The sequence below is a fragment of the Spinacia oleracea genome, chromosome 4 (genome assembly GCF_020520425.1).
Source record: "Spinacia oleracea cultivar Varoflay chromosome 4, BTI_SOV_V1, whole genome shotgun sequence".
Lineage (NCBI taxonomy): Eukaryota > Viridiplantae > Streptophyta > Magnoliopsida > Caryophyllales > Amaranthaceae > Spinacia > Spinacia oleracea.
Window position 1 is genome coordinate 24032878 of NC_079490.1, and position 18508 is coordinate 24051385.

The 18508-nt window shown below is 35.4% G+C and overlaps 1 protein-coding gene and 3 long non-coding RNA genes across 4 annotated transcripts; 3 read left to right on the top strand and 1 right to left on the bottom strand.

Moving 5' to 3' along the window:
- Positions 1-1283: 1283 nt before the first annotated feature.
- Positions 1284-3184, top strand: LOC130460083 (uncharacterized). The gene is made up of 3 exons (XR_008919990.1): positions 1284-1373; positions 1537-1585; positions 2714-3184. It is a non-coding gene; the product is annotated as an uncharacterized lncRNA (long non-coding RNA).
- Positions 3185-5235: 2051 nt separating this feature from the next.
- Positions 5236-10342, top strand: LOC130472423 (uncharacterized). The gene is made up of 3 exons (XR_008932645.1): positions 5236-5288; positions 10152-10215; positions 10310-10342. It is a non-coding gene; the product is annotated as an uncharacterized lncRNA (long non-coding RNA).
- On the bottom strand, positions 7236-8016 carry LOC130472424 (uncharacterized). Its single transcript, XR_008932646.1, has 3 exons — positions 7999-8016; positions 7769-7795; positions 7236-7438 (listed from the first exon to the last, which is right to left on the bottom strand). It is a non-coding gene; the product is annotated as an uncharacterized lncRNA (long non-coding RNA).
- A 4177-nt stretch (positions 10343-14519) lies between the features above and the next one.
- On the top strand, positions 14520-17770 carry LOC130471396 (uncharacterized). Its single transcript, XM_056841481.1, has 5 exons — positions 14520-14711; positions 16345-16370; positions 16635-17232; positions 17513-17606; positions 17695-17770. Exons 1-4 carry the CDS (start codon positions 14520-14522, stop codon positions 17579-17581), a joined length of 885 nt encoding a protein of 294 aa, XP_056697459.1. The 3' UTR covers positions 17582-17606; positions 17695-17770.
- The last annotated feature ends 738 nt before the right edge of the window (positions 17771-18508 follow it).

An 18508-nucleotide genomic window follows, 5' to 3' on the forward strand; every position in this document is an offset into this window, starting at 1 on the left:
GGCCCCATTTTAAGAAATTGCACAGGGTCTCATTGTTATGGCGTGATTATAGCCCCGACACTGATTACTAGTAGGGGTGTGCAAATGCGGGTTCGGTTAGCCGTTGAAAATTTATTTCGGGTATCCGTTAGTTTCGGGTTGCAAGAATGTCGACCCTAAACCGTATCCACAACTATCGGTACCCACTTTTTCGGGTATCGGGTTTTTTCCGGTCGGTTAGGTCGGGTAATGATTCGTATTAATATCTATTTTTACAATAACAAATTCAATAACATAAGAACAAAATCAAACATTGGGTTAGAAAAATGTACTTGGCAGTAGCAATTTCCAACATTAGTAGACTCAAACACCCATAATATCCAATGGTAGATTAGCAAATTTAGGGGGAAAACTAAAATTTTCAATACTATAAACTAAAATTGATAGGAAAAAATGGGTAAAATTATTTATTATTAATTTTTTTAGTTAAATTTATAATTTCGGTCGGTTCGGTTACCCGCTTTACGGGTCGGTTATCCGCATGTTCGGTTCGGGTTTATTTTTAAAGCAAAAAATCCGACCCTAACCCTATTATTTCGGTTCGGTTACCCGCTTTTTCGGTTCGGATTTTTCGATTTTCAGGTTCGGTTTCGGTTTTCCGAATTTTTTGCACAGCCCTAATTACTAGGAAGCCTAGTTGGGTTTACCAACGGAATTAGATTGGGCTCGGAATATAATTAAAATAGTTTTGAAATACGACCCAACAATTCCCGAATAAATAAATTCATTTAATTTATTTAATAAAATCGGGTTTTTAATAATTAATTTATTTAAAATAAAATACATTTAAATCACATTAAATGTAATTAAATTCGTAAAATCCTTTATAAATACATTAAAATATATTTATAAATTCCTAAAAATATGAGGTATTACAAGTCTCATAAAAGACACTCCGACGTCATAGAACATTAGTATGATACGGAGTAAGTAATGAGATTAGCTTATACAAAGTTTTTGGAAAACATAAAGTAGCTTTCAGTTATATATATATATATATATATATATATATATATATATATATATATATATATATATATATATATATATATATATATATATATATATATATATATATGACCAGGTTCCGGTGAGAACCTCTCTTAAGATAAGAACCTCTCCTATAATGAGAACCTTTAGCAAACGTAGGATTTAGATAGAATGGACGGATGAGATTTAATCTCATAATATCTGATATTTTCTCTCAAAATACACTTTCTCTCACCTTCCCAACGTATCTCACAGTTTCTGTCTCTTCCTCCCTGAAAATTGACGCGCGATTTATGTTTGAAATCCTTCGTTCTTCAAATTCCAGAAATTCGTCCCAAGATTAGGTATAATTTTTCAATCTAAATTTCAATCACACTTTAATTATTCGTGATATCAAAATTCCTAATGTTCTACAGTGATTTTCAACTTGGATTTTGAAGTTCATCATGCAAAAATTTCGAATACTAATTGTTTGATTTGATTAATTGATTCTAATTTCTTCTGCAGCAGTATTTCAATTAACTTGAATCTGCAATCATCGAGCTCAAAATTGAAGGTAAATGTTTCCAATTAAGTTCAATTGGATTTCTAGGTTATCAAATTTCGTTAAGTTGTTGTGTTTACTTTTGATGATATTGTGTTTACTTTTACTCAATACTTTGTTTACTTTTGCTGATAATGTCTTTACTTTTCCTTGATATTGTATTTACTTTTACTCGATTTTGTGTTTACTTTTGATCATAGCTTTAGATAATATTTTTTATTCCAATTAAAAGTAGATAAAGAATTCATAAAAGTAAACAAAACTGATTAAAAAGTGAAATGATTCGAATAATTTTAGACATGGTCAAGAGAATAAATGTTTCCTGAACTGCTTGTCTGGTGGCTGCTTTTTGGAAGTCAAGAAGTCAGTTGGGTGGTTTTAAAGGGCTAGTGATGCAGACTTGTCCTGCGTTAACAGGTGGTTAGCTGAATTGTTCTGCATAGTGCCTTTGAAGGTGTCAGCGATGTTGTGTGTAAGTTATTGCTGCAAGGGGGTGAGGGTAATGCAAAGCTTGCCAATCCTAGTTGACTACTAGGGTTGGGTTTCTGGCCTGCAGTTTGGCATACTGTGTCCTGGTCAGTTTTAGTGGGTCTGTTCTATTGCAATTGTGTTTGCTGCTTTTCTATTGTTATTTGTGCAGTCTGTTATGGTAGTCTTGCAGTCAATTTACATAATTTAGATCAGTTAGCAAGGTCTTGTTGCTGCTTACCCTGAAAATGCTGATCTGATGTAGTCAGTGGTAAGGTTAACATGGTTGGGGTTCTTGATGAGGGACATTTATGTCACTCATAGGGTACTAATTTAGGCATTATTCGAGTAGTTTTATTCTATATTTAACTTTTTTAGTCTTTATTTTTCTTAATTTATCATTTTAATTATTTATAGCTTAGTTTAGCATTTTTAGCTATTTTTGTTAGTTTTTAGATCTTAATTCCGTATTTTATTTATTTTATTTGTTTCGATAATTTTATAGTTCAACTATTTTAATTTTCGTTATTTATTTTCAATTTTCCTCTATTTAGTTATTATTATTATTATTATTATTATTATTATTATTATTATTATTATTAGAATTTATATATTTTTGTTTTATTTTTATATGTTTTGTTTCTTCCCTCGTGTTCTATTTCAATTGTGTAGGTGTTTTGCTCGGAATATGAGAGTACGAGTTCCATGGGCCAATTTAATCGTACTACTTGTCAAGGCAAAAGGAAGAGTTATCCTACACCACCAACTTTCTCTATCCTACACCACACCTAGCATCACCCCTCCTTGCAGCCTGCCTCCTATTCACTACTCGCCACCTGCAACCACCATTTCACGCAGCAACCGAGCATAACAGCAAGCCATTTCCACCTCAACAAGCAGTCTACACATCCCAGCAACATCAAACAATGAGTTTAGTTCTTTTTTCTCAAATGGCAGCCAAAACAAAGCTAAAAACAGAATGTAAATATTTTTAGTTTAGTTCTTTTTTCTCTTAGGGTTTAGGGTTTTTCTTGAGTTTAGTTTCTATTTTCTAAGAGTGAGAAAGTGATGAAAAATCATTGAAATGGAGGATTATGGATAATACAAGAAGATTTGAAGCATTCATTCATCAATCAATGAGAATTTTCTACTCTCTCTTTATTTATTGCCTTATTTATTGCTTTATTTATTGTTTTGATTAGTTTAATTGTTTTTGTTTAGTTTAATGATTCATGTTTAGATTATTTGTTGTTATTGTTTAGAATCATGTTTTTAGTTGTTAATTTCTATAATTTTTGTGTTTTTATGATTATGGAGTAGTTTGTTGGTTAGGGTTTGGGTGAAAACTCAACCATGATTTATTTGGGGATTTGAGTTCGAAATTAGAGATTTTGCATGATTAAATTATTCCATGTTTGAATGTACTCAAGCTTTGTTGCATATGAATTGATCACTTGTGTGTAACATTGAAATTGGGGTAGTCTGCCTTGGAAAATCAAGGGATTGTGACTTTGTGTTGACTATGTGTTGGTTGATGTTTAATTTACCTAAGAGTGATAGAGTGTAGGATGGGAGTCCACATTTTGTCATCCTAAGAAAGGATTCGCCTCGGGAGATGATTGGAGTCCATAATTGAACCAACATTTCATTCATGTAGTGTTTATGCATTATTGTCCCTAGTTTCGGTCCTCTTATGCTTGTATCATGATCGATTTTCGTTTGATCCTCATTCCCTAACCTCGCTTGTCTTTGGTAGTTAGTTTAGTTGATTTAGTTTTAGTTGGTTAGTTGACTTCTCAAACCCCGTTCCGACCTAGCTTGTTGTTCGATTAGCATAAATTAGTGCACCTTAGTCCTTGTGGATTTCGACCCTTACTTGCCGCTTTACTTGTGTTTAGTGGTTAGTTTAGGTTTTTTGTTTGATTAGGAGAGACTAGTAACGACCTAGTTTTCCCCTCGATCAAAATGGCGCCGTTGCTAAATACAAAGAATTCCATAGTAAACAAAGAAATATCTCAAAAGTAAATGCAAGGAACTCAAAAGTAAACAAAAGAAACTCAAAAGTAAATCAAAACTTGGTAAAAGTAAATTAGTCGTATTATGTTTGTTTCTATTTTCTACGGTGTGAATTTAGTGGAATTAGGGGGTTAATTATACAATATCGCCCAATTTTTTGCAAAGTCAAATTTACTGACATTTATTGTAAATTTTCTAGCTACAATTACATATTTAAGCTTGAAATCAGGTATCAATCGCAACTTCTTAAGTTTTCTTGGCTAAATTTCAAATTTATTAAACAATTCGTCCCAATCAATCTGTTTGTGGGTAAACTGCCTTGTCTAGAGCCTGAGATATTTTGTTATTGCTGCTCGCAAACCAGTTGTTGGCCTTAATATGCTTTTGTAGTTCTTCTGATTAAAATATTGGAGCAATTAGAAATTTTAATTCTTCCTAATTTTCTATTAAGGCTAGGCCATTATACTGAGTTGGAATAATAAATTTGAAAGTAAACTAAATTTCTCTAATAGTAAACGAAATCTCTCTAAATGTAAACTAAAGAATTCCGAAACAAATTAATGACAAGTAGAAGGATGATGATTTCAACTAGTTTGATCTCTGGCTGTAGTTTAGGTGCGATACTTGCTGCTAGTCGATCATGTCTTTTCGATTTTATCGCTTGTTCTGTAGACTGTTGTTACAGAGGCTTGCTCGAGCTCCTGCTAGCTTAGTTAATTGAGAGTGATGCAGGCTCAAATGATGTTGTTGTATGCATTACTGCTGCATTTTAGCTGTTGTTTTGCTGGGTCTGACTACAGGTTCAGGTGTTAATTTCGCAATATGTTTAGTGTATTTAGGGTGCTGTGATTATTCTGTTGTCGTTGCTGGTTGTTAGTCATGTAGGGGGGTCATTGCTGCTAGCCATAGCTTATTGTGTTTGTTAATGCTTCTATAGCCTGCTGTCACAGGGGCTTGCTCGAGCTCCTGCTTCACAGTTAATTGAGATTTGAGAGTTATGCAGGCTTAGATGCCGTTGTTTTTTGCATTCTGTTGCTGCGTTTTAGAAGTTAGTTTCAGCTGGTTCTGACACACTTGTTTAGTGATGATTGTGGTTCTTGAAGGTTGTCTTTCTGGCTTTGTAGGGCTATAGTAGCTTCAGGCATCTTGAATGGGCACTCATCAATATCTTGTCGCATGGTTGATTTCAGCTGTTTTGTCTCCACAAACTCTATCTGGAGATGCGAAAAAGGTAACGACTTCTCATATAGAACCATGTTAACTTTACTAAGTGTTTCTTAAACCTATTAGATCAAATGGTAGAGCACTATGCAGATGCATAGGGGATGTAGGTTCGATTCCTACATAGGTTGTTTCTAAAGTAAACTAAAAAAAAAAAACTCAAAAATTAAATGAAAGAAACTCAAAAGTAAATCATAATAAATCAAAAGTAAACCATAATAAATAAATAAAATAAATAAAAACATTTCTAAAATCCATGTACCGTTTGTATACATTAAACTATAAAAGAAAATAATTATAAAGCTTTTTCCAAAAGGAAATAATAAAATACAAAAGTAAAGAAAATAAACGTTCTGCTAGTTTCCTGACTTCTTCACTGTCATAGAAGACTCGTTTGACCGTTCTGATGAACTCTTCTACACCGACTTTATAATGAAGCTAGGCAGTATTTCTCTTGCTAACTTTGCCTTTTCAGCCTCAGAAGTGCTCTTCTTTTATCTATCATCTTTTAACACTTCTTTACCATCATTTAGCTCATCAGAGGCTGAATATGCATCAGCTGCTATGGTATGAATTCAAGTACATCAGGGTTCATGACTGTCGCACCAACTTGCTTAGCTGGGACGTAATGGTTTGTTCTGTAATACAAAGGTGACCGTGGACCACATGCAACCCTAGCAGAAATAGGAGGGAACTCATAAAAGTTGGTAGCTCCAAATGTGGTTGGTTTATAAGGTGGAGCCGAACCTGAGAGCTTTGACCCTTTTGTTTTCATGGCCTCCTTCTCCTGACTATCCAAACACGGCATATCTCCATTTCTAGGAACCTCTGATGTTTCCCCTGGTGGAGAAGGGTTTGTATTGTCATCAGAAAGTTTATCTTCTTCTTCTTCATGGGAAATATTCACATCATCTACATCACTACCTTTTCGACCTTCTTTAGAAATTTCAGAAACTTTCTAGGCTTCTTTTGCATTAGTTCTTTCTTCCTTCTGCTGCACAGGCTTGAAACATGCACCTGTATTCGGTGAACTTATAACCTCACTCAAAACATCTTCAAAATGCAACAAGACCGAAGGCTGCTTCAATGTCTTATGAAACTGAGTAATCCTGCACCTCTCAGTTTTATTAAGAGAAAACATCTTGACGACGAGTCCCACTAAACATTTGACAGGCATATAGAATTTATGTGCAAGAAGAGAGGCACGAAGAAATCAGTTCAAAAGTAAACTAAATCAAAAGTAAATCGAAGTAACTCAAAAGTAAATCATAATAACTAAAAAGTAAAGGTTTATAAATTTAAAGTAAATAAAACAATACAAAAAGTAAATAATAAAAGTAGAAAACTAATTAGCCAACTCATACAAAGACGAACCTATACGGAATTCGAACACACATATTGTATGCATTTGCGCAATATTAAACATAAAGAGCTAGTAGACACAAACTAAACTGTCATTTCTTTTTGTAGTTAGCTTTTTGGGCATTATTTTCCTCATATTTGTAAAAGTAGACACAAATTTAGTGAAAGTAAACGAATCAAAACCATAAGTAAAGGTTTTCCAATTAAAAGTAAGTAAAGTAATACAGAACGTAAAGACGAGCCTACGTGGGATTCGAACCCACATCCTTTGTGCATTCACACAAATGCTTTACCTATTGAGCTAGTAGGCGAGTGTTCTCTCGGAGTAGGAATACTAGAATGAAATAATATTTTAACTTCTAGAAGTAAATATTTTCAAATTAAAAGTAAGCAAAACAATATAGAAAGTAAACCAAACATCATTAACCCATTTCCATAACTTCCTTATCAATATAAACAGATTGTTGTTCCTTATAATAGAAGAAGAAGCAGCAACACCAATAATAGTATCATCAGAATCAGTCAAGTCAAGAACTTAAGATGAATTTCCCCTTTAATCCCATTACACTTTGAATTAAGATGAATTCACTGGGAAACAAACACTAAATATGACAAGCAACAACAACAACAAGCAGCTTCAACTGCGGAACAACAGGAAAGCAGGGGTTGCGCACAAACAAAGTTGAAAGCTTCAATTAGAGACTGCCAGCAGAACAAGAGCTATATGATCCATTCTGCATAGAGGCGTTCAATCCCCTGGCAGAATGTTCAACAACTCAACACCTTGAGCATGCCAACCTGATTCACATGCTTGTACAAATCAATAGTTGCACTAATAGTAAAAACTAAGACTTACAATCAGTTGATTTCATGGGTTATTTGGTAGGTGCTCAAGGATTAGATCACCTAATAATTCAATTTAACTCAACCAATAATTAAATTAAAACAACATAAAATTACGTAGTACACTAGTGTAATTCATTTAATAAACAATTGTGCTACTTCTCTCAAAATTAGTTCTGCAAATATTCAGCAAATCATACCAAAACGAAGTTATGATTTAAGCTCAAATTAGTAAAGATCAACATCAAATAGATAAATAATTAAGCACAAATCATTTTCCTTTACCAGCCATAGCCTTTGTTTGAGCTGCAACTACTGTAATTCAAAAAAATAGCACAATCAACAAACTTATAAAAAAACCCTAACTAACATGCTAGAACCAATTGAAGAAATTGTTCAATCAAATTTTGTTCAAATTAAATTGAATATCTAGGAAAATAATACCCTAATTCGAACAAATAAAACACAAAAACCTCAATTGAAACCCTAAAAAAATCAACAATCAAAACACCTACCTCAATTGTAAATCGCTGCAAGTACTAGGTGAGGTTTGAGCAGCACAGGAGGAAAATGGAAGAGGAAAGACTTCGAGTGCCACAATGAAGAGAAAGAGACGAATCTGAGTGCGAAAATGGAAGAAGAAAGAAGAGGAAGGAGAAAAGAGAAGACTGAAAATCGCGGAGGATTTTGGACGAGGAAAGAGAAAACTAAAGGAAGAGAGAGAAAGAAAATCTGGAAGGAAGGGGAGGTTATTCAACAATGCAATATTACCAGATTACCCTTATTTTTTGATTTGTTCGGGTGAGATGTGGATCGTAGGATTAAATTGATAGAGGGCTGAGATTGGTTCTCAGTTCTCATCTTAAGGGTTGGTTCCCACCGGATCCTGATTCTATCTATATATATATATATATATATATATATATATATATATATATATATATATATATATATATATATATATATATATATATATATATATATATATATATATATATATATATATATATATATATATATATATATATATATATATATATATATATATATATATATATATATATATATATATATATACACACACACACAGAACCTTTTGAAGTTGTACTCTCATTTGGACTGCTTTCTCTTGAAAACTAAGGTAGTTCCTTGACTTTAAAATTTTATATAGTCAAATGTCATTTTACAGCAACTATAATTAATAGAATATGACTGACCATGCATCTCATTCTCCTAATAAACCCCAAAGTATGAAACTGGAGTAAGAATGTGTTGTTTACACTTCAATATGATATGTCCTTGCTCTCTTAAACTTTTGAATTTATTTGTCTCTCCAATTTGGCAGAATTACTATGAATAAGACTACTAAACTTTTCACTATAAGCTTCACTAAGCTACTATCTTATATCATCAAGTAGTATGGTTTTCCACTACCACTGTACAAACGATACCATAAGCAACGACGACAACAATATGTAACAATCATAAAAATGAGAACAACACAAGATGGTCCGACAATAAAAACCAAAAGCCAACGTTCGAAGGATTTGGCAACAGCAACGGAGCATCCTGCACAAATAACCATACACAAATTAAAGGAATGCTACCATGTTGACATAGCTGACTTCAACTTAGATGCCATCCTCCATGAAAGGAAAAAAAGACATGTTGCAGACATTAAAAGAGTTAAATAAGAAATGAGCTTTGATACTTTAAAGCACAATGATATGGATGTTTGTGAGGAAAATAGGGCCCTAATAGAAGAGCTACGTTGGGCCAAGAACTTGGGGGTATGTCTTGCATTAGAAGTCTACAATAAGTCGCTAATGTTTTGTTTTCTGGTGAAATTTTGAACGAATAAAATGTATCGTATTTATGTAAGAATTTTGACAAAGGTTTTAATTTTATAATCTTTAATTTCAAAGAAAATACGGTGTAAATCCAACCACCTTACCTTACTGTAAATAAGGAAAACAGGTATGGATAATGGAGATGAAGCTAGACATAGAAGGTTATTGCGACGCTTCATTCTCATACAAAGGAGAAATAGGGCCAGAAACAATAACCCAACCCATGTCAGGGTCACAGATTCTCAACCAAGGCATCTGCCAGTGATTTGGCCACAACACCCAGTGGCGTCAATGATGAATGTAGTAGAAAGAGTAGGTTCAGATAATGGAGATGAAGCTAGACATAAAAGGCTATTGTGATGCTTCATTCTCAGACAAAGGAGAAATAAAGCCAGAAACAATAACCCAACCTATATTAGGGTCACATATTCTCGACCAAGGCATCTGCCAGTGATTTGGCACAACACCTAGTGGCGTCAATGATGAATGCAGTAGAAAGAGTAGAAAGAGCACACCGCTCACCTACATCAAGAGGTTGGTTAGTCCATGTATGCATTATATTACGAAATGTACCCCTAATTATTGACAATAACCTTAAGTTATAATTAATACAATAGGAGAAACAAGTGCACCAATCAATAGTGAAATTGGGTCTAGTACACCTTCAAGACGACGTAGAAGGAGTGAGAATAGAGAGTCTACATCATGTTTTCTCCTCAACCCAACTTGACCTGAGGTAACTTAATTGTACTACAACAAGTTTGTTAACAGAGATACATTATGTAGCCTATGAATATTAAACCCTTATTCCAACACAGTGGCCAAAAACATCTCAAGGAATACACTGGAAGGGTATGCATCACATGCAGTGCATCATATATAGTGAGTATACCACTTTCATATTTACATACAAAAGTTAAATTTGGATTAAACTACTTTGAACTACACTAATTAACTCCTTATTTTATCTTAACAGGAAATTACACAAGACCATGGACCTTTGGTGGGCCTAAACACCTACGTTCACATTGTGGTGCAAGAGTTTGGATCGAGGAAAAAGTTAAAAGAAACGTGATGGCCCCAAGTACAACATCTTTTGTCAAAAGGGAAAGGTCAAACTTCCTCTGCTTACAGAACCACCCGAGTACTTGAAGTTGTTACTTTACCCTAATACTGGATCCTAGTCAAGAAAGTTCAAGGAAATCATTAGATCTTACAACTCCATATTTGCATTCACCTCAATTGGTGGACAAGAGGATAAGAAAATCAACAGAGGGAGGGCTATATGTCTTCATAATTTATGGTCAGAATTACCATAAGATTGGATTTTTTCTACCACCAGATGGGGCACAACCAAGATCCACCAGACTTTATGTTTATGACACCCATAATGAAGTTGAGAACAAAATTAACTCACTGACAAACAATGCAGAAAGTGATCTTGATCCCGAAATAGTAGACGCCCTTGCAAAAATGTTAAATCAACACAATGAACTTGCAAAAGCCTTCAGAATGTCCAGGGAGCGCTTCTCCGATATTAAAATGCAACCTGTTTGGGTTCGTCTAATTGGTACCCGATCTAACACAATTTGTCGTCCACTAATGAACTTGAAGCCTTGATTGTAGGCAACGGTGAAAAAGAAGGAGGCCAACAAAATGTGATTATAGAAGAGAAGGGTTATGGCCTTCGAATGATATCTGAAAACCATCCAAGTTTAATGGCCCTATAATATCCCTTGATGTTTCCATATGGGGAAGAAAGATATAGAATAGACATCCCACACAGTGATACGGAGTCCACAACTCGGAAAAAAACCACTGTGACCATGAGAGAATATTATGCGTTCAGATTAATGGAAAGATTAAAGGAGACCCTCACTCTGATTCTTCATGGTCGGCTACGCCAACAATTGATTGTTGACGCGTTCACGTGCTTGCAAGAAGTTAGGCTAGATTTTATCTGCCTAAACCAAAAGACAATCAGAAAATAAGTGTTGTGTGGGTTGACATACGTTGTTTTTCTAGGTGACATAACACCAACTTCAATAGGACGACGAGTCGTCTTACCCTCCTCATTCATCGGTGGACCTAGATACATGTGCAGAATTACCAAGAGGCGATGGCCATTTATCGATGGGAAGGACCACCTGATTTGTTTATAACATTCACCTGTAACCCAAAATGGCCTAAAATTACAGAACTCTTAGCAAACATACATGGTCAATGACCAGAAGATAGGCCAGATGTTGTGGTTCGCGTCTTCAAAATTAATCTTGATATGATGAGTTGATACGTGATCAAACAACAGAAGAATATTTTGGGAGAACAATAGCAGGAATATATTATTTTCTCCAAACAAAATAAATAACTACATGCACTATTCACAGACACATCCACTTTTTGTTTGCAGTAATATATACCGTTGAATTTCATAAACGGGGCCTGCTACACGCTCATATTCTTCTACTTTTACGTCCAGATGACAAGCCACTAACTCCAGACGACATATACAGAATTATTTGTGCAGAGTTACCAGACAAAGATGTAGGGGTGTTTGGTTAGGAGAGGTTTGAGAGAAAAATAGCTTTTTGGGGTGAATTAGAGGTTTGACCTTTAGAAAAAGCTAATTGGAAGTGTTTGGTTAGAAGAGGTTTGGAAGAGAGTTTTGGGGTGAAAAAGCTAATTTTGAAAAAGCTCAATATAGGAGATTTTTGCAGTTAGAGGTTTGAGAAAGTGGATGAAAATGACTATTTTATCCTACTATTGCCTATAAGTACAACCACTATCAACCTTGGTACCCTACATTACTTTTCTCCTAAAAACATTACTCACACACTTTCTTTTTCATTTCACCCTATTTGCTAGATCCGTTTTTTGTTGTAATAAATTTTATATTAGTACTTTGAAGTAATTGAAATATATTGCAATCATGCTTGAAATATATTGCAATCATGGTTGAAGTATCATTAGTAATATTTCTGTATTTGAAAAATATATATTATTAAAAAAATTAAATTAAATTTTTTTTTTAAACAAAAAAAAAATTATTTTATTTATTCAATGTTTATTAAAAAAATAACATAATAAACTATTTGTCTAATATTAATATGAAACAAATTATGTCAATGTCCTTAATGGTCATTTTACATATTAAACAACTATCAGCTAATTTATCAAACACTTTTACACAAACAACTAATGCAACCAGCTAGTCAAATTAGCTAATGCAAACAGTTAACCGCTAACAGCTAGTCAAACCATCTATCAGCTAACAACTAACAGCTCCTAACCAAACAGGGTCGTAGACTTAATTGGATATGAAATTGTTGTTCAATCAATGATGCATTGGCCGTGTGGGTCAATGAACGAACGCTCCCCATGCATGGAAGATGGAAAATGCTCAAAACACTACCCAAGAAACTTCCAGGAAACAACAACGGTGAATGATGAGGGGTATGCACTCTATAGAAGACGTAATAATGGGCACACGACAACAAAGAATGGTAAAGTTCTGGATAACTGGTTTGTAATACCCTACAATATTGATCTGGTGGTCAAATTTCAGGCCCACATGAATGTGGAATGGTGTAACAAAGATAGGTCACCGAAATACTTCTTCAAGTATATGAACAAAGACCCTGACATGACACATGCAAGAATAGAATAGGCTCGGGGAGGAAATGATGGCAACGAAGCACAAAACGACCAGGAGCAAGTTATAGATGAGATTCAAAATTATCTAAAATCTAGATATGTCAGCCTTTGAAGCATGTTGGAGAACTCTCTCATTCATCATCCAATACAAAAATCCCCATGCACAAAGGCTAACCTTTCATTTGGAGGGTCATCAAGAGGTAATTTTTTAAGACCATGAGCACTTGGACGATGTCTTAGAAAGAGTTGGGTCAAAGAAAACAAAATTGACATAGTGGATGACGGCTAACAGGCTGTATCCAAAAGCGCGAGAACTCACATATGCAAACTTCCCAACACAATGGGAATGGTTAAGCGACGAGAAAAGATGGAAACCAAGAGATTTCGGGAACATCATTGGAAAGATATACTTTGCACACCCTGCCTCTGGGGAGAAGTACTACTTAATTAAGATTGCTTCTGAATATTGTCAAAGGTGCCACATGCTTCACAGACATCTAGACGGTAAATGGAATCATACATCCTACATACAAGGCAACATGTCATTCCCTTAGACTTCTTGATGGGGACAATGAATGGCACAAGGGTTTAGTTGAAGCAGCCACATGGTCTAACGGACCACAGATGCGAGAATTCTTTGTTACAATGCTCTTATAATGTGAAGTTTCGGACCCAAAAGAGTTGTGAGAAGCATTGGAAAGACTTATCGGGTGACATTGTTTACCGACAACGTCAAAGACTGGAAATTGCAGAACTAAGTCTCACTGAAGAACATATTCAGAGCTACACCCTCTATGAGATTGAACAACTACTAAATAGAGACAATAGAAGCCTCAAAGACTACCACAGAATCCCATTACCAGATGCACCCCTACTTTAAGAAGTAGGAAATAGGATGTTAATGGAAGAGCATAACTACGACACACAATCATTGGCTAACGATACCCGCGATTTAGAACAGGGCCTTAATGATGAACAAGACATGTTTATGATAACATCCTTCACGCAGTGTACTAGAGTAGAGGTCAACTATTCTTTGTCTGTGGTGGCGGTGGCACAGGGAAGACGTATCTTTGGAGAGCTTTAATATCCAAGCTTCGTTCTGAAGAACAAATAGTACTTGCAGTGGTATCATCAGGAATAACAACTTTACTACTTCCTTCTGGGTGAACTGCCCATTCCAAGTTCAAGATCCCACTGATGTTAAGTGAAAATTCATTTTTGTAACATTGAGCAGGGCTCTGACCTCGCATAACTAATCCGACGAACAAAGCTCATAATATGGGATGAGGCTCCCATGGTAATAGGCGTGGCTTTGAAGAACTTGACTGCACTTTTCGAGATGTAATGCAACTTTATGACCAATCGTCAAAGGACAAAGTTTTTGGAGGCAAGATAGTAGTCTTAGGAGGGGATTTTCGGTAAACATTACCTGTTGTTCCAAAAGGAGGATGAGTAGAAATTGTAGATGCATCTATGAGAAATCCAAAATCATATGGCCAGAGAACATTATCCACACACTAAGGACAAATATGCGGATAAGACGGTCAAACCTAGACCAAGTTCATATAGAGCTATCAGAATTCATCAAATGGGTACTAGATATGGGAAATGTGCATATTCCAGCAACAACAAAAGAAGGCGAGGTTGAACCGACATGGATAGAAATACCCGTGGACTTACTTAGAAATGGAGACGATCCTATTGTTGCATTGGTGGAAGAGGTGTGCTCATAAATTTTGCACAGACACATGGACCCAAAGTACCTCCAACAACAGGCCATCCTTGCTCCAAAACATGAAACAGTTGACAACATCAATGGATACATACTCCAAATGATTCCAGGAGAGAAAATAACCTCCAAGAGCAACTATAGGTGGGAGAAATGTACATTTATCTACCCTACTGAATTTCTCAAACATCCTACCATTTCCAGGAGTGCCCAATCATGAAATACACCTCAAAGTAGGGTGTCTTATAATATTGTTGAGGAACATCAACCAGAGACACTAGTAGAAAAAACCCCTGTTGCAGCCCCCTTGTTGCAGCGTACATGTATAAATACGCTTCAACAACCAGTCGGTCAACGCGGCTCAAACCCTTTAAAGGGTTATCGCAGCGTACATTTTAGTTGTTCGCAGCAAATGTGTTTTTTGCAGCGTACAAAATAAAAGCCCGCAGCAACAACCCGACTTTATTGCAGCGTACATGTTATTGCCCGCTGCAACAAGTCCGCGTTTCAAAATTTTTTACTTTCCTATGCAACAAACCGCGCTCAAACGAGCGGGCTCAAACGTACGTTGTTCTTTCTCTGCTCCAAGCTTTTTCCCTTAAACAAATATCCAAACAAACTGTCGAACTCAGCCGTCGAACTCAGCCCTACGTCGCCGTCGAACCCAAGCGTTGCTCAGCCCTGCGTCGCTGTCTTCGCCGGTGTGTGGTGTTCTCGCCTCATCTCCCCCATCCCGTTCAATTCTCGCGCGGCCTGTCACTGAAAGGTTATATTCTTGGTCGGCCGGGGGTTCAGCATCTCCCTGTCGCGTCGTGGTTCCGGTGGTTGCTCGGCGTCGTGGTTCCGGTGGTTTTGCTATGGTGTGTTCAATTTTTATTTTCGTTTTTTATTTTCGTTTTCAGATTAGGGTTCAATTTTAGTTTTTTATTTTCGTTTTGATTATTGTTTTTGATTTTCGTTTTTGATTTTCGTTTTGATTTTCGTTTTGATTTTCGTTTTTGATTTTCGTTTTGATTTTCGTTTTGATTTTCGTTTAAGGGAAAAAGCTCTGAGCTTCTTAGTGTAATCCTTTTCTCTATCCTTCAATTTAATTACCATTATGTTTTATTATTAGGTTTAATTTAGGGTATTCCTAATATGATCGATTTCTGCTTCTATTTTTATAAATTTGCTTCAATTCATCGTGTTGAATCGCATGTTTGACGCTCTAATTAAGCTAAAATCCATCTTGCTAATAATTTATGGTCTGTAAATATGACTATATTGGTTATTTGGGGATTACCCTTGAACATTTGTTTGCAATAGATGTTAGATGACCCTTTTTCTTGTTTTTTTTTTGGGATTAACCTAGAATTTTGTTTGTTTTGTCATAAACTATGCTCATTATGCAACATTAATCTGGAGACAAATGGGTTTTGTGAATACCAATTAGCTCACATTAGCTTTCGTTGTGTTTTCAATTGCATTCTGTTACTCTGTAGATTAATTGGTGTCAAGCTTCAAGCTTATGAAGTGATTTTTTAGCAGAAAACCTAAGGAATGTCATTGTGTAATTTTACGGTGTTGGTTGGTTGATTTCTTGTGGGTTTTTTGTACTTGTTCTACAATTGATTTGACGTTTTTAGGTTCCAAAGGCTCAGGTTTTTGAGAGGTTTGAGCTTGGGAATGGATATTTGGAGAATAATTTATGAGAGATTAAGAAAACAACAATCACCCTTCTAGCACGGTTATGTGGTGAATAATAGGGTGAAAGGAGGCAGGTGCCATGTGTTATTTTATTCTTCTAGCCTTTGTTTTCAGGAAATAAACCACCAGGAGTTCAGGTCTAATCTCAGGCCTTAAGGAACATTTTGATATGTCGGTGATCAATGTATTTTACTCCGTACTTGTTACCTTTTTGTAATGTTCTTGGTAGGATATCTGTGTTTTTCTGTAATGTTCTTCGTGATAGCAGTTGTTCTCATAGAGTGATAAATACTGATAAAGATGCGAGTGTCCAGTTTCTTGCTTTATTCAGCATATCAGCTTCCTCTCCAACTTTTTTTCTTGTTTATACAAAAAGGGATAGCAGAAGTGAAATTGTATATGCATGCTCATTTGGCTGGTTTCTTGAATCAACACATTGCTGTATGTTGATGCAGGTCCAAGACGAGCTTGTTTCTTCCATTAAAGATGCAGAGGAAGGACTTTTTCACCTAAAACGTGCCCGGCTGTTACGTGAAGTTGATTCAGCTGTGCAGGACTCTATATATTCCCATAAAGACGCTGCGGTCGAGCTTATAAATCCAGCAAAGTTGGGTGGTTCCCAACTTCCGTGCGAAGACTTAGAGGTAGAACCATTAGATTCTACTAATGTTGAGGCAAAAATATTGGGAGACCCAAGTTATTTTATTGGATCAAAATGTAGATTCCGCCACACCGATGGGCGTTGGTATAATGGTCAAATTGTTCAGTTGGATGGTTCTTCTTCCGCCAGAGTTTCTTTCCTCAATCCAACGTCAGAGAAGATGATGGTGAGTTCCTTGTAATCTAAAGCTGGCCCCTGTTGTTATACTCCCCACCACCACAACATTATAGTTACTCAATACTTTGTAGGTCTGTATTTGTTGTTTTGTACTTGCTTGTCTTATTATAGCTATATATAGGTAATGGCAGAGTATTTAAATAAGATGCCTTGTAGGAGGTGCTGTCATTCTTTGGCAAGATGGTTTGTATCTGTTTGTTCTTCCTCGAAGTGGAAGGAAACCCTATCAGTGGTTTGAAACTTAAAGTAGTATTATTGTTCTGCTTTAGCAAAATGTAGACCCCCGAGTTCAAGCTAGTGGGGATAGGGCAGAAGCAATGTCATTATCATTCGAGTGACAGATCGAAGGAGACTGATCATAAGGTTAGAAGTTGTTCACTCTTCTCTTTTCATGCTATTTGACATCTTGTAGCTTCATTTTTGTAACATCTTTAAAGATTTATTATTATAGACTCTACGAAGGCTTGCTCAGAACCGTGAGGCAGCAAGGAAAAGCCGGTTGAGGAAAAAAGTAAGACATCTAATTTTGTTTCTTGCATGTACTTTGGTGTTGGTTAATTATTTAATTTGTTTTCTCATTTAATTAATTAATGGAATTAGCTGAAGAAGGATTCCATGTGGGGAAAAAATAAGTCATAAAGCTAATATGAAAATCGGCTAAGTTTCTACTTGTTTTTATTTTTTGGTCTTTAACATGCTCTTGTATTATCTTTCTTTTTCTTTCCCTCCCTTTTTCTTTTTTGGAAATAGGCATAGGTTGTTCTTGGATTTGGGTGGAAATAGGCATATGATTAGTTGTAACTTTCCAAGACTCAATCCAATCTATTTATGTACATTTGAGACTTGTTTGGCTATATAGGTCATATTTAGGCTAAAATGACATTTTCGCTCCCAACTTTGAACTAATGAACCTAAGAACTCATTTCAAACTTACTACATGATTTATATGATTAGCTTTAACTTTCCAAGACTCAATCCAATCTATTTATGCACATTTGAGACTTGTTTGGCCATTATAGGTCATAATTAGGCTAAAATGATATTTTTCGCTCCCAACTTTGAACTAACGAACATAATGACTCATTTTATTCTTATTACATGATTAATATGCATAGTATTAACTTTATAAAACTCATTCTAATCTATGTATGCACATTTGAGACTTTGGTCGTTATAGGTCATAGTTAGGCTAAAATAAGTCATTTTCGCTCCCAATTCATAACTAGATAACCTAAGGATTCATTTCAAACTTATTACATGATTAA